At 52.1% G+C, this 14,514-nt stretch overlaps 5 protein-coding genes across 5 annotated transcripts; all 5 read left to right on the top strand.

The window, feature by feature from the left end:
- Window positions 1-779: 779 nt before the first annotated feature.
- On the top strand, window positions 780-2,048 carry A1O5_09952 (uncharacterized protein; the record flags this gene model as incomplete). Its single annotated transcript, XM_007750530.1, has 1 exon — window positions 780-2,048. One exon carries the CDS (start codon window positions 780-782, stop codon window positions 2,046-2,048), a length of 1,269 nt encoding a protein of 422 aa, XP_007748720.1.
- A 1,036-nt stretch (window positions 2,049-3,084) lies between these two features.
- On the top strand, window positions 3,085-5,373 carry A1O5_09951 (uncharacterized protein; the record flags this gene model as incomplete). Its single annotated transcript, XM_007750529.1, has 1 exon — window positions 3,085-5,373. One exon carries the CDS (start codon window positions 3,085-3,087, stop codon window positions 5,371-5,373), a length of 2,289 nt encoding a protein of 762 aa, XP_007748719.1.
- Window positions 5,374-6,781: 1,408 nt separating this feature from the next.
- A1O5_09950 (uncharacterized protein) lies at window positions 6,782-7,714 on the top strand (the record flags this gene model as incomplete). The annotated part of the gene is made up of 1 exon (XM_007750528.1): window positions 6,782-7,714. The coding sequence occupies one exon, from the start codon at window positions 6,782-6,784 to the stop codon at window positions 7,712-7,714; it is 933 nt and encodes a 310-aa protein (XP_007748718.1).
- Window positions 7,715-9,015: 1,301 nt separating this feature from the next.
- A1O5_09949 (uncharacterized protein) lies at window positions 9,016-11,086 on the top strand (the record flags this gene model as incomplete). The annotated part of the gene is made up of 2 exons (XM_007750527.1): window positions 9,016-9,414; window positions 9,485-11,086. The coding sequence occupies 2 exons, from the start codon at window positions 9,016-9,018 to the stop codon at window positions 11,084-11,086; spliced, it is 2,001 nt and encodes a 666-aa protein (XP_007748717.1).
- A 322-nt stretch (window positions 11,087-11,408) lies between these two features.
- A1O5_09948 (uncharacterized protein) lies at window positions 11,409-14,192 on the top strand (the record flags this gene model as incomplete). The annotated part of the gene is made up of 1 exon (XM_007750526.1): window positions 11,409-14,192. One exon carries the CDS (start codon window positions 11,409-11,411, stop codon window positions 14,190-14,192), a length of 2,784 nt encoding a protein of 927 aa, XP_007748716.1.
- Between the last annotated feature and the right edge of the window lie 322 nt (window positions 14,193-14,514).

Below are 14,514 nucleotides of genomic sequence, written 5' to 3'. Positions count from 1 at the left end.
TATCCCACAAGCCCCCCTTTGGACCAAAAGTTTGATCTCCTGCCTGCCAACAAACGCATGAATGTGGGATTCCTCTGGTCTGGCAGGGGTCCTTTTGACCGGTTCTAGAGGGAAGTTCTGATGTCAGAGCCTGCACTGAATGGCAGCATGTTCCGTGCTTAGGCTCTCTGTGCGCTCCCTCGACACCGCGGCCATTCAACCGAATATCATTTTGCGCAGCCAACCACGCATTCAGCAATCGGCCAAGGGTCGTTCAGACTGTGAATGGTAGTCCCATGAGCTCTCGTCGGAGCGGTCAGGCGAAATCCAAGACTGGGTGCTTGACCTGCAAGTATGTCTCTGTCCCTGAAAATTTGAGGGGTAGTGTACTGACATTGTCTAGGATCCGTAGGTTTTTCTTCTGCTCGGACTCATCAGTATCTGGATGGGCCCTTGTCGTCAAACTCATCAGCGACTACGCAGACTAATAGGCACTCGTAGGTAGGATAAAGTGTGACGAGTCGCATCCGTATTGCAGGAAATGCACCGATACCGGTCGAAAGTGCGAAGGGCCCATCATCCGCCAGATTCGTTTTGCTGAGGACCAGTTCTCGACTCCAAAGTGTCCAGTTCTGCTACCCGAGGTCTCTCTGCACGCACCGCAACGCAGTGCTGATGAAAGATGGGCTTTCAATTATTTCATCCATCGCGCAGCGCCAGTATTTGCAGGAATCATAGATGTCCCCTTTTGGCTCGAATTGGTCCCCCGTCTCGCTCAGTCTTATGCCTTTGTTTGGCATATGGTGGTCACGATTAGTTGGGCCTTTGAGCATGTTGAATACCGGGAGCTGCCGGCTGTTTTCGGTACTGGTTGTCCAACTGCTGTTGTTGTCAATGCCGACCACCGACGAGCACTGAAGTGGTATAACAAGGCCCTTGTAAGTTTCCGTCATCTGCTTGAACAAGGCGAAGCGGACAATGGATATACTCTATTGAGTTGCATCCTGTTCGGCAGTTTTGAGTTTCAGCAGAGGAACGTCGGTAACGCATTGCGCCTGATGGACAATGCTTACAAACTGCTGGCTCGGAATCTCTCGAACTCTCAGACTCTGCAGATGCCCACGACCAACACCGACATCCAGGAGATGGTGACGGCTTTCTCGTCACGAAAAGCGATCCTAATGGCCACCCTTGCTACTCCGACGCCCCCCGAGTGGAAGTATCACGCTGCAGAATGCAACACAGGGCGTAGCACCATCGCCACCTTGTCAGTGCTCGACGAATTCCGAAAGCATCTGTACCAGCTCATGTATGATGCGTACGAAGTGGTCCGAATAAATGCCCTCTTGTCTCACGATGAATACGAAATGCAGAAGTTGAGGCCAAGACAGCAGATATGTCTAGAAAAATTGCAAAGATGGAAAGATTCCTTCCTCCATCTTCCGGATGACCTGCGAAAGGGTGAAACTGGGTGGATCTCGTCCTATCTTCTGATGCAATGGGGCGTTTCCCACGTTTGGCTGTGCTGCTGCTTGAGCCCGTTGGAGACCTCATTCGATGAGTACATGGATGAATTTGCAGCTATCGTCAATGGGGCAGAAAAAGTCATGGACCACAGTCCCGGATATAAAATTAGCAGGCCCATATTCACTTGCGAAGTCGAAGTGATACCACCGTTATACTTTGCGGCAAGCAAATGTCGCGATCCGATTTTGCGCAGGAAGGCTTTGCGCCTACTACGAGAAGTTCCCTATCGAGAAAGCGTCTGGGCATATATTGCATCACCGCGAGTGGTTGAGAAGATGATTGCTGTCGAAGAAGGCCATGACCAATTTGTGGAATATTGTTTGCCCACGGGGCCACTCTCATTACCACCAGAAGAGCGCCGAATTCACCATGTTGCCATTATTAAGGCAGATATGATCGAAGGCCGGCGTCGCCTGAAATTCCAGTGGAGTAAGGTTGCGTTAGACGACAACGGATCGCTGAGAATGGTGCATGAGAATGCCTGGCTAGAGGACTGCATTGAAGAACCTAGTCGACACTCAGCAATGTCAAAGATGGTATAAGCACATGCTTGTCAAAACGTCAATCCTCGTGGGACGAGGAGGGGGGAACCCCTTGCTCGAAGACCTGACATGGAAGAATGCTCGCCAGCGCCGCAGCCGACATCTTACCGCGAAGGGAATTAGGTCGCCCAATTACTCGAAGGCTGGCATAGTGTGAAGAGAGAGAGATATCTTCATTCCAGGACTCGCGATGCCCACTACTTGGACCACTAGTCGTCTATCTGGAAGGGAGAGGAGGTCTGCCTCTGATCATCGTATTCTGATCTCGCAGCTAGTTCCTCCACCCCTTCATGCATTTCCTTTGGAGCTGCTTAGATATGCAGGACCACCTTCGATTAGGCCGCGGGAATGCTTTCCATGCGCGGAGGAAAGTGCAGTTCTGTACCTATAAGTCGTATGGTAGTTGAGGTCCCTTCCACTGTTCCCGGGACATCTTCTCTAGACCTTTTTTTTTTTTTTGATTTTTTTTTGATACTTCATAAACCCACACAGTGGCGAATAGAGGTTCATCCTACGGCAAAATCGAGTTGTCCAAATTTGCTCGTATTGGTCATTATAAAATATGGCCGCCAGATTTCCTGGGCGGAAGGTCCAGCGTGCATATCAGTGAAGGAAATTAGTATACGGGGTAGTTGAGAGTTGCCAGGGGGAATGCTATCCGAGGAACCAGCTACATATTAGAGATAGAAATTGGGTAGATCTGAAGTATGCAAGTTTGTGTCAAGGTGTGATTGAGGATGAATTGTCGCACTGAGCCACAAACTGTTGTAAAGACTTCGCAGCGTGACCTGTAATAGCCAGCTGTAGCCTATGATTCCAGCAAGAGGCACCTGGAAGCAGCCACCACACTAGCTGTCAGACGAGTGGAATTTATTATGCCGTGAGGCTGTTTGTGGAATCTAATCTAGATCAGATCACTTGGGAAAAAGTCCGCAATTTTTCCAACCCCCCCCCCCAACACGCTGGCTTCGACGTTGCAGAAAGGGTGCTATACCTATTCACCTTCAGGGCTGAAATTGGGTGGGAGAATAGAAACATGGGCAAGCGCAAACTGGGCGCGCTGGAAAAGGTCGACGCAGACCTCGCCAACCTGCAGAACAAGATCAAACGAGACCCGAAATCCTACCACACCGACTTCCTCCACCAGCACATCCAGTATGAGAACCAGCGGCAGATCTTCATGCAGGCGCCGACGTCGGCCACTTCGAGCGGCATCATCTCATTTCGCGACCTGATCGAGTTCGTGGCGCACGTGGCGGACTGCTACAAGGACGAGACCAAGGACTTTCCGCGGCAGTTGATTGAGATTCTATCTGCGCACCATGCCACGTTGGAGCCGGAGTTGAGGGAGAAGATCGTGGGCAGTCTGGTACTGCTCAGGAAGAAGGAGATCATTGACTCGCACATCCTGCTACAATGTTTCTTCCCCATCCTCACCGCGACGCCCAGCAAGTCACTGCGAGCGCTGCTGTTCCAGAAAATCCTGAGCGACCTGCGTTCCGCCAATTCGAAGACCACAAATCACAAACTCAACCGCAGCGTGCAGACGACCCTCCACAACCTGATCACGGACGACCGATCGTCCCCTAAGGGGCTGTGGGCGGTCAAGATTACGAGAGAGATGTGGAAGCGGCAGATCTGGACGGACGCAAAGGCGGTTGAGATCATGAAAGAGGCCGCATTGGCCGACAACGAAAAATCTGTGGTCGGAGGTCTGCGCTTCTTCTTAGGCGGTGACAAAGAACGAGAAGAGTTGGAGGATGAGAGCTCAGACGAAGAAACTGTCGATATAAGCAAGCTGCGGCATCAGATCGGGGTCAACAAGAAGAGTAAGAAGGCGGAGAGAAAACTCGAAAAAGCCGCCGCAACGGTCCGTCGGAAAGAGAAGAAAAAGGGCCAGCCTCATCCGTTGAATTTCTCTGCATTACATCTTTTGCATGATCCGCAAGGCTTTGCGGAGTCCATGTTTTCCAAGCACCTACAGAATACAAGGTCAAAGTTAAATCTCGAGCAGAAGTTGCTGGCGTTGCAGCTTGTCTCGAGGCTGATCGGGCTGCACAAGTTGACCGTCATCAGCTTTTACTCTTACTTTTTGAAGTATCTGACACCTCGACAACCATCGGTCACATCATTTCTGGCGTCGTTGGCGCAGTCCACACACAACCTGGTGCCACCGGATATATTGGAGCCTCTGGTACAGAAGATTGCCAACGAGTTTGTATCGGAGGCAGCTGCCGGGGAGGTAGCCGCAGCGGGATTGAATGCAATTCGCGAGATTTGTGTACGGCAGCCGTTGGCTATGAATGACACCTTGCTACAGGATTTGGTCATGTATCGGAAAAGCAAAGATAAAGGGGTGATGATGGCAGCAAAAGGCCTATTGAGCCTGTATAGACAAGTCGGCGCTGAAATGCTCAGAAAGAAAGATCGTGGGCGAGATGCCACACTGGGCCTGAAGTCAGGTGAACAGAAGCCGCAGAGATTTGGCGAAGAGGCAGTAGGCGAGATTGAAGGCTTAGAGCTACTTGAAAAATGGAAAGAGCAAGAAAGGCAGCGGAAGAGGCTGGAGAAGGGTCTTCCGGCAACTGGCTCTGGGGATGAAGAGGACGAGAGTGAGGAAGAAGACTGGAATGCATGGAACGTCGAGGAAGATGCAGACAGCGATGATTCGGGTGGATGGATCAACGTCGAAAGTGACGAAGAGATCAACATCAGTGACAGCGAGGATGAGCAGCCGTCGGCAAAGAAAGTACGGTTCGATCTGCAGATATCCACCACCGACGACAAAGAGAACGAAGGCGAAGAAAAGCCCGACCAAGGTGCAGAACTAAGCACGACCCAGCAGAAGTCGAATCTGGCCACCACTCGCATATTGACACCAGCTGACTTGGCCAAGTTGCAAGAGCTTCGGACGACGGCCACAGTCTCTTCGCTCATGAAGAATCACAAGTCACATCACGCCTCAAGCACATCGCAGCAGACGAATTCGCAACGACACAGGGATGACCCATTGACGGCAGCAGAAATTGAAGGGCTGGCATCCCTCTCACGCGGCAAGGCGACTCGAGCGCAGAAACTGGCCTTGCTGCAAGAACACAAGGACGACCGTGAGGCACACAAATCCAAGGCAGCCCGGAAGAAGGAGCGAAAGGAGTCGGAAGGCAAAGGCACGACTAATAAAGAGAAGGCGCGCAGGAAGAATTTCCTGATGACGCTGAGTAAGGCCAGGTCCAAGGGGAAGAGAAGCTTGGTTGAGCACCGGAAGATCTTGAGAGCGCACGTTGAACGGGGGAAGAAGGGTGGGAGGAGAGGGAACCGAGGGTAGATGTTGAATGTGATGCGCTGGCGATGCCACGATAGCAATACAGAAGGTGCTGTGAGGATGTACTGGTAGACCATGTTTGACCATGTCTCTTCTTGGTGGCTGTGAGTGAGCAAGCCACAGGGCACGACTCGTGAATGGTCAGGAAAAGAAAAGACCAAGGAAAAATTCCATCCTCGTACCAACCGCCGACAATTGAATCAATGCATTACTCGTACCGGGTATGAGCAATGAGCATGCCAGGTGAAATGGAAGGGAGCAATCTCATCTCAACCCTTTCTCCCGCTTCCTATTCCTCTTCTTCATTCGGCTCCGCCCACTTTCCCAGCGAACCCAAAACTGTTCTGTGCCAGCCACGCGCCTCAAACCAATTAAAACGTGGTCGCGTAAAGTGGGAAGCCTCGCGTCAATTTCGTGTCAGCGCCGCCCGGTTGAAGTTGTTCAGGAACAGAACACGAGTTCGGTCATTTCGGACGCAGACGGCCAATCAGGGCTCTCCAAATCTGCCCAGCCCGCCCAGCCCCGGACTTTTGCATTGGGCGAGGTCCGCACGCTAGGCCTGAAACTCTCTGGGCTAGCGGCGGAAGCGAAGCCACTATTAATATCGCCATGCATGAGGGTTTTACCGTAGGCTCTTAGGGGGGCGGCGCAGGGAGGTTGGAGGCGGGAGGCTGAGGAGGAGACCTCTGGTTGGTCTGTGTCGGGGGGGGCTGCAGGGGGGCTGCAAGGGGGTTTTGCAGGGGCCTCTCTACGAGTACCCAGTAGCCTCCTCTGGGCCGCTCAGGGCAACTCAGGGCTGACCTTTCAGGCCCAGAAACACAGCAAGAAAGAGGCTCACCAGGCCCCGTTCAGCAGGGTTCATGGCTCTCGCTTGATGCTTGACGATCCAGTCGCTCCGGAAACTCGATAAGCCCTGATATGCTCAACCTCTTCTTGACGCTTGGTGTCTCTCCTCGCTCTGTCATAGTAGTCGCCGCCGTACGAGGTACCCAGTACATGCACACCAAGAACCAATTGCTGCTGCGCGCAGTTGCCGGACTCCAGAGTCGGTTAACTTGCGACTCCCCAATCCCCTCGTTTTAAACTTCGACGCCTCTTTTTCAATTCCTTCTTGAATCAGCTCCTTTCTCTTTCTCCCTCATCTCACTCTCATCCTCGCCTTGTTCTTCACCCTCATCCACCAGCACCAGCTCTAGCTGGACTTCCTTCATTCACAGCATTTATCTTCCCTCAACCCTTCGGCGCCTTGCTATTCACTTAGCAGGGAGGGACCCTCTCGTCGAGCATTCACCCCTTCACATTCTCACACTCGTTGTCTTTCACTCTCACTGATCAGTCTCGAGCTCTGCCAGCTCACTCTTTCAGTCGCTTCTCACCAGTTCTTTACCCAACACAGCCACACCACAACAACATGGGTCTGCCACAAGACTTTTCCACTCCGGTGCCCTCCATTGAGGCGGACTCACCCCTCTCCAAGCGTCGTCGCTTCACCCCCAACTCCCTGCCTCCCATCATCCCTGTCACGGACAACGCCGACATTGAAAACCACACCTTTGACTCGCCATTGCTCCTGCAGCTCTGCGAACAAGCCCCTGACCAGGCGGAAATCGAGGCAGGTCTTCTCCAGGTCGGTATGCGCGTCAGGAAGGCCGTTGCTGAAGGATACAAGACTCATCAAAAGAAATTCACTCCTCGGCCCTTTTTCGACATGCACCGGCTTTCTCCCGAGACCCAAGCTGCCCTGTGTGCTGGCAACGCTGATACCACCAACGAGCTCTCCCCTTATTCTGCCGCCGAGGTCCAGCCCATCAGCACCGCCACCTTTTGTGGTGTCAGTTTGGCCTACCTCTCCCATTGTAGCGAGGACTGGTCGAGCCCTTCGTTCACCCAGCAATCTCTCTGGTCTTATTCCACCAGCCACAAGCGTTCATACGAGGCCGACTCCGACAGCGACGACAGCCAGGACTGGCAGCCTCGAACTCCAAACTTGGTGGCTGACGCGGGAGTTCACATGCCTGTCGATTATTTCGCCATCGACATCGACACCATGAGTGATGTCAGCCCAATGACCCAAGTCGGGGACCGTGCCAGACAACATTTCAACGGTCGACGCATGGCTCTGCCAAAGAGTCGCGGCAGATTCTTCCAACAACCCGAGACACAAGTGCCGCCTACCTCGGCCGTCAACCCATTCGCCAACATGATTGTTCAACAACCCGAATCTCAACTCGCGAATCATTTTGGTCACAAGAGGATGATGAGCTGTGGCATGGAAGCTGCCATGGATTTCGGTGAAGCTTCATTCCTGCAACGACGGGAGGATGTTGAAATGGATTGCTCTTAAAAAACAGAAAGGGAAAAAGATTACTTGATTAAGCCAGGATTTTGACGATTGTGTTATTGATGGTTTGCATTGCTTCATGATTTTTTTTTTTTTTTTTCGGTTTCAAGGCGGAAAGAAATGCGTCGAGACGGATGTCCTGCGGACGAATTGCGATGACCTAAAAAGGCTTGGATACGCAAATCGATGAGCATAAAATAGGGGAGACGGAGAAAGTTGAGAGATGCTTGGATGGATGCCTCAGCAGCCGTCCTGGGTAACGCTGTAAAATATTGCAAGCTGTGATCATTACTGGGTGGACATGGAAATGGGGAACATTGTATATACGGCCTGGAATCCGTCAACCTGGATTGAGTCGTCTGCGGAAAGCTGGAAAGGTGCTCTCCGCCTCGGTCGACAGGAGCAAACGGAATTTTGCAGGAGTCGGCGCACACTGCAACAAGAGAGCGACTTGCATGCCTCATGTTATGCATTATCAAACGATGAAAATCGAGCTCAGATAGATAATAAAAGAATGAAAATTCGATGAGAGCCGAAAACGAGCTCGACTTCCCACTTTGACCGCCTTTTGAGATACCATCGTGGGCATTTGCACGTGATTGTGGAATTGGTGGGAAAATCCGCAACCTTCAGACTTGATTTTTTCTGTTTTTTTAGTCCTTGACTTCAAGCTCGCTTCTACTGCAAACATCTTCTCTTCAGGACTCCAACAACAGATTTTGTGGTGTTTCGTGGTGTTAAATACGGCGGCCACACTCGACCAGACGGCCGTAGAGTGTGCGGCCATGAGAAGAACATGTTAATCAACCTTGAAACCCATCCTTTCGCTTTCATGTTATCTTCGACAAGATTATAGCCTTGCAGACCAGGCGAGTGAGAATGCTGTGGCGGGTAATAACGGCAGATGCCTTTCCAGGGAAGTGAAGGCTGCAGACATGTCCTGCCCAAGCCTGGCATACCCTGCCAATGTCAGTTCCCCCCCTTTTAAGACAGGGGCTGGAAGAGGCCATCGGAACCAACCATTTTCTATTGGCTACATGCAGCAAACACCCTCGTGAAACAGGCAAAGGCGAGGGAGATGGCATGACCCCTGAACTCGCCAGTGAGTCGAGGCGCCGATAACAAGGCCCAATTTAAATGTCATTTCGCTCTGCTTAGCGATTATTTATGGCCGGATGATCTTGTCGTCGTGATTCCTCTCGAGTGCGCAGCGATGAGTTTGCCCATGAAACCTTCATTCTTTAATCAACAGCCAAAGCGTTCCCGAGAAGAGGGGCTTTCTCTCTTCTCAATGTGAACACATGATGTCCACTATTACCATTCCCGACCTCTCGCTCATCCTCCGTGCGAGACGATCGCCACCTCTCGACTTGGTTTACAAGTACACGCCCATCCCGGTTGAAGGCTGGATCAGGATTCTGGTGCTTTACCCTGGATTTGCGAGCGACGAGCTCTCTTGCGGCCTTCAATCCTGGAAAATCGAGGACGTTGCCAGGTTGGGTTTCGAGGCCCTATCTTATGTCTGGGGGAGTGACAATGGATCTCAACAGACGAGAAAGCTCGACTGTGATGGTGCTCCGCTGCACATTCGGGAGAACTTGGACTGTGCATTGAAGCATCTTCGTCACGACCGAAACACGAGGTTCCTTTGGGTGGACGCCGTGTGTATCAATCAGGAAGACAAGGAGGAGAGATCTCGACAGGTGAGTGGTTTCAGTCAACGCCGTCGAGATCCACTGTCTCGAAAGCTAGCAATCTCACACCAAGCGGTAGGTCCAACAAATGGGTGAAATATACGCAAGCGCGTCGAGAGTCCTCGTTTGGATAGGCCCCGATATCAATCACGATGCGAAGGAATCTTTCGCCCTGATACAGAACACTGCCACTCTCCTTTCGGAAATGGTCTCCGACTATGGAGATGTCAATCTCTTCCCTCCCATTACCCGGGAGAGTAGACTAATCTGCTCGGACACCCGCGAGTGGGATATGGTCCGCCGATTGATGGATTCGGAGTGGTTTTCGCGGGTCTGGGTGCTCCAGGAAGTCGGCCTGGCCCGATCAGCAGTCCTGCTCCATGGTAACGCAACTATGAACTGGGCTTACCTGGTTGAATTGATGCTTATCGTCGCATCACGTGTTGATGTCGCCTCACTCATGGGAACCGTCAAATCTGGTATGGTCTGGGACTTGTTTGAAGACCTTTGGCGGACATTTGGAAATGATATATCTTGGAGGAACGAGTTGCCGATGTGCAGGACCTTGAACTGCAATGAGAGTCGAGTGAGCTTCATCAACATTCTGAACGATGGACGGTCCTACAAGGCTACTGATCAGAGGGATCGTGTATATGCTTTCCTCAGTCATCCGAGTACAGCTTGCGGTGTTGCAGAAGAGAAAAGACTGGTGGTCCCCAACTATAACCTGTCCGTCGACGAAGTCTATTTCAACACGGCCGAGGGCATCCTGGAAAATGACCCATACCCGTGGACTCTGCTCACTTGCATTGACCATACTACAAGATCCCCCTCACTTTGCGGTCGGCGACCCTCGTGGGTTCCGCGTTGGGACGAAGGGTGGCGTGTGTACTGGTTGGGCTACCCAGAAATGTGGTATCGAGCTGGCGGAACTCAGCCCGCCACATTTCAATTCGAGGTCTCTAGACCAGAGTCATCTTTACGCCTAACGGGCGTAATCTTGGATTCCGTCGAGTGGACATCTCGGGTATTCGATTCCGAAGAACTTCTACTTGAACCCCAGAAGAAGGAGCGGCCGTTGCAAAAGCTGTGGCAGAAGTTGGAACATGGAGATTGTAGTCATGTTTACGGCAGTAGCGCTTACGATCGAGAATACGCCTACAGCCTCACGATCATAGCGGGACGGGCAACTGATGAAGGGCCTGCCGAGGACAATCCGAGTCTTCACCGCGCCGTCTATCGAGCATACAAAGAGCTACTCCACGACGGGACTAGCGGTGACCATGGAAGTGATCCACTGCCATCAACAGAAGCAGACTCCAACCGTCAACAAGGGCAGGATTCTCCAAGATCCCTCGAACTCGATGCGCTTACTTACGTCGGCAGCAATCAGCGCAGAGCCTTACATAACCGCCGATTTTTCCGAACGTCAAGGGGCTACTATGGAGTTGGCCATATGACAATCGAGACAGGTGACGAATGCTGTGTTTTTAGGGGTGCAAATATGCCATTTGTCATTCGAAGGGTACCTGCCTACGGTGTGCAGGGAGCGCCTCCCTCGAGTCGACATATGCTTGTGGGTGAATCTTATGTCCAAGGCGTCATGAGGGGAGAGATATTTCAGAAGATAGACGCAGGCGGGCGTGATGACCTAGTTGAACAGACAATCACCCTTGTATAAGATGGATTTTTGCTGATTGAAAAGAAACGATGATCGAACCCGTGAATAGTATGTGAACGAGCCCGCTTTGGTACTTTGTCGAGGCGGTCGGTGCTGACCGGCAACGGATGGATGACTAATCACATCACGTGCCTACGGCCAAGACTGGGTTTCCCGATTTGGGGTGTAAACAAAGACTTGACAGGAAATGCCATTCTGCCGAGTACCCAGTACTCGTCCCTGCAGTGCCTCTCATCCAACTCGCTACCCTTGCAGTACTACGTCAACTGAAACCATGAAAGTGCTATGACAGTGACTTTCACCTCAAATGGCTTCTAAACTCATGGATGCGGCAATTCTTGTCGATGATAACAACATGGAAAACCACAATCCACACATCAGCCCGAACCCGCTCAGGTGCCCTCCTGCACCTCTGCACCAACTCTCCCCAGAGCGCATCAACCAGCAGCGCCTCCCTCAATCCCCCTCCCTACACAGCTATCTCGTTGACCAAGACCGACCGTGCACCCGTGATTCCTTCACATCGGACGTTCAGTCGAAAGTTGCCTTCCTGAACAGCTTGGTGGCAAATACCAGCGTTCAGTCGTCACCCACCCGGCCCCGAAGACTCGGAGCCACGATTCCAGACAGTTGCAGTGGCACTCCTAATCATAATCTTAATAACAACAACGCCCTCCAGCGGGCAGTCATGGGATACGAGGAAGCGCAGGCGAGTCTCGCAACCCTGAACGCCGAGCTCGAGCGGGCAAAAGAAGAACTCGCCTCGAAGAAGAAACGGGAGAGAATGCTCTCACAACGTGTCGAGGATCTCTTGGAAGAATTGCAGGCGGAGAAGGAGAAACGAGTTCGAGATCAAGAATCCTACACGAAAGAAATCAAGCGGTGTCGCAAGGAGACGTACCGTGCTGAATTGGCGGTCGTCGAGGTAAGACAAGATCTGCAAGAAGTGAGGGCTGAGTTGAAGAAATGCCAGGCTGAGATGCAGCATGAGAAGACGGAGAAGGAGAAGGCTCGTCAAGAGAGTTTCGAGAGGGCTTACGCGCTGGCGGGAATGGTTGGGGAGATGGATCAGCTTAGGGATCGTCTAAAGGCCGTTGAGAAGGAGCGGGACGCAGCACTCTTGGAGGCAAAAGCCAATGCTGTCGAAAAGAATGCTACTTTGGAAAAGGGTGTTCAGACTGAGTCGAAAAAGACCTCAAACGAGGGTGCAAAGACAGAAAAGACCGAGCAGAGGAAGACGTTCAAAGAGGGAGAAAAGATCCAGACTCCGCACCACTCGGACAACGAGAGCGATATCCAATCCGTGCCAACGTTCAGAATGGTGCCAGCATCAGTGTCAGCGGGTCGCATGATACCTGAAGATCCCGCACGTCTGTCCGCACCAAAATTGCCAAGCTTTGCTTCTGCCATATCTCGCTTGAACTATTACGACAAGCAGCTGGGAGGAGAGAAGATCAACCCCGAAGAAGAAGTTGAGTTTCTAAAGCAAGAACTGGCTTGGGCACGGAAGAAGCATGAGGAAGACTCGGATTTGATTCATTTCATGCATATGCAGTGCCAGTTCAAGGCATGTCCGTGCCGACTCGCTGAATCAAACGGGGATCGTTTTGTTCACGATCAGGTTTATGATGCAAAGATGCAACAGCAGCAGCAGCGCGCTTCAAAGAAGAGGAAGATCTCGAATGATGTGGAGGAGAAGATATCACCTCTAGAAGAGAGCTACAAGGCATTTGCGGAGCAGCCGCTCACCCACATAGACATGTCTACTCAAAACACACAAAATACCGAACCCGAATCGACAGAAGAGAGCGAGCCAGCGAAACTTCCCCCTGACCCGACGCTAGAGTCGATGGCGAAGGCGTCTGAAGAGCCCATGGTTCTCGAACAGGCTATTGAATTGCCCCTTCCGGAGCCAGAGCCTATGGAATTGGACTCGAGCCGTACTACACCAGAGCCGACTGCCCAGTTGGAAGAAATTACGCAAGTCTTGGTTGAACCATCAACCGGCTTGCAGCCGTTCTCCTTTTCGACATCTACCACCAGCAATGCCGGCGTTGGAACCACGGCACCAACACTTCGGCATACCGAGAGTGCCTCAGCCGTCCTTGATCAAGACCTTTTCGATCTCTCGCCGCCGAAACAAGCACCTCCAAGACGACCTTCGACAGCTCTGGGTATCTTAACTGTCGACTCACCTATCCGACTAGTGCCAGATTCACCACGCTCAGTCAGGTCCTCTCAGCGTGAAAGCGTGCGGTCTCTCCCCAAAGAACGAAGCCAGCCCATCACGCAATCTGTCATGACAACGACCACGAAAATCGCTCTCAAAGACTCGTCATCCCGCTCTAGCATGCACAGACGAGCACAGTCAAAACCCAATCTCCGAAGCCACTCACCTTTGGTGACTTCGGTTATGTCTCACCACGACGATATTGACGCACAAGAAGCATGTGCAGAAGAATCGTCAGCATCACCTGCAGCGAGCACTGTATTTCCTGTGACACCCTCACACAAGCATTCAAGGTCGATGCATAACCTGGCTCAACATGCGCAACCGCAGGCTCACACTCAGGGCCAGGGTCAAGCACAAGCTAAAGTTCATGCAAGGAGTCCACAGACAATCGTTGCCGCGACCACCACCACAACAACTACAACACGAGTACCGCTTAGAGAAGCCGTGGATGCAGATGATGTGTTCAGCCCGGAGCACCACATGAATCGTAACGGGTATGACCATGCCCAAACCGAAGTGTTAAACATCAGGGTGGAATCCAACACAAGCAGGGAAACAATGACCCAGTCACAGTCAAGGGTGGCCTCGATTTCGAGCTCGGCCATGCTCTCCAACGTCCCTGGCACGCCAATCTCACGCGAAGCCGCGCTGGCGCAGATCCGCGCGCGGCGAGACCGAGCCAGAAGCGTCAATCTCAAGCGATCGCTCGAAGGGCATGGAAAAGGAAATGGGAATGCTGGCGCAAGGAGCCCGACGAAACCATCGCGTCCTGGGGTGTTGAATGGAAGCAGCGGCCTGTTTCAAGCAGCGGGAAAGGAGAATGCGAGGAGAGAGATTAGCCAGGCGAGTGCGCCTGGACGACTTGCTTTCTGAGTTGGGCTGGCTGTATATGTATGGACTACCAAGCAGCTCTCGATGAGATGGCGAGACTGATTGATTGAATGAATGGGCCGGAGTTTGATAAATGGACAAGAGAAAAAGACATGGCTGGTCGCTGGCTATGTAGTAGCTAGATAATCTCAACCGCTGCTTTACAGACAGACCGACGACAGACTGTCACCTTTTTGCAAAATGCCTGTTTGTTCCCGTCTTTGCGTGTCCCTCTTTTTGAGGAATTTAAAGATCCGCCGTTCTGTCGTTGTCTTTGTGTGTTGTGTCGTTTATCGCATACGGCTGTACTTGTCCTCGCAGTATG

This window comes from Cladophialophora psammophila, assembly GCF_000585535.1.
Source record: "Cladophialophora psammophila CBS 110553 chromosome Unknown aczJe-supercont1.18, whole genome shotgun sequence".
In the NCBI taxonomy this organism is placed as follows: Eukaryota; Fungi; Ascomycota; class Eurotiomycetes; order Chaetothyriales; family Herpotrichiellaceae; genus Cladophialophora; species Cladophialophora psammophila.
Note: the sequence above shows the minus strand (reverse complement) of the source record. Positions and strands in the feature narration are given on the sequence as shown.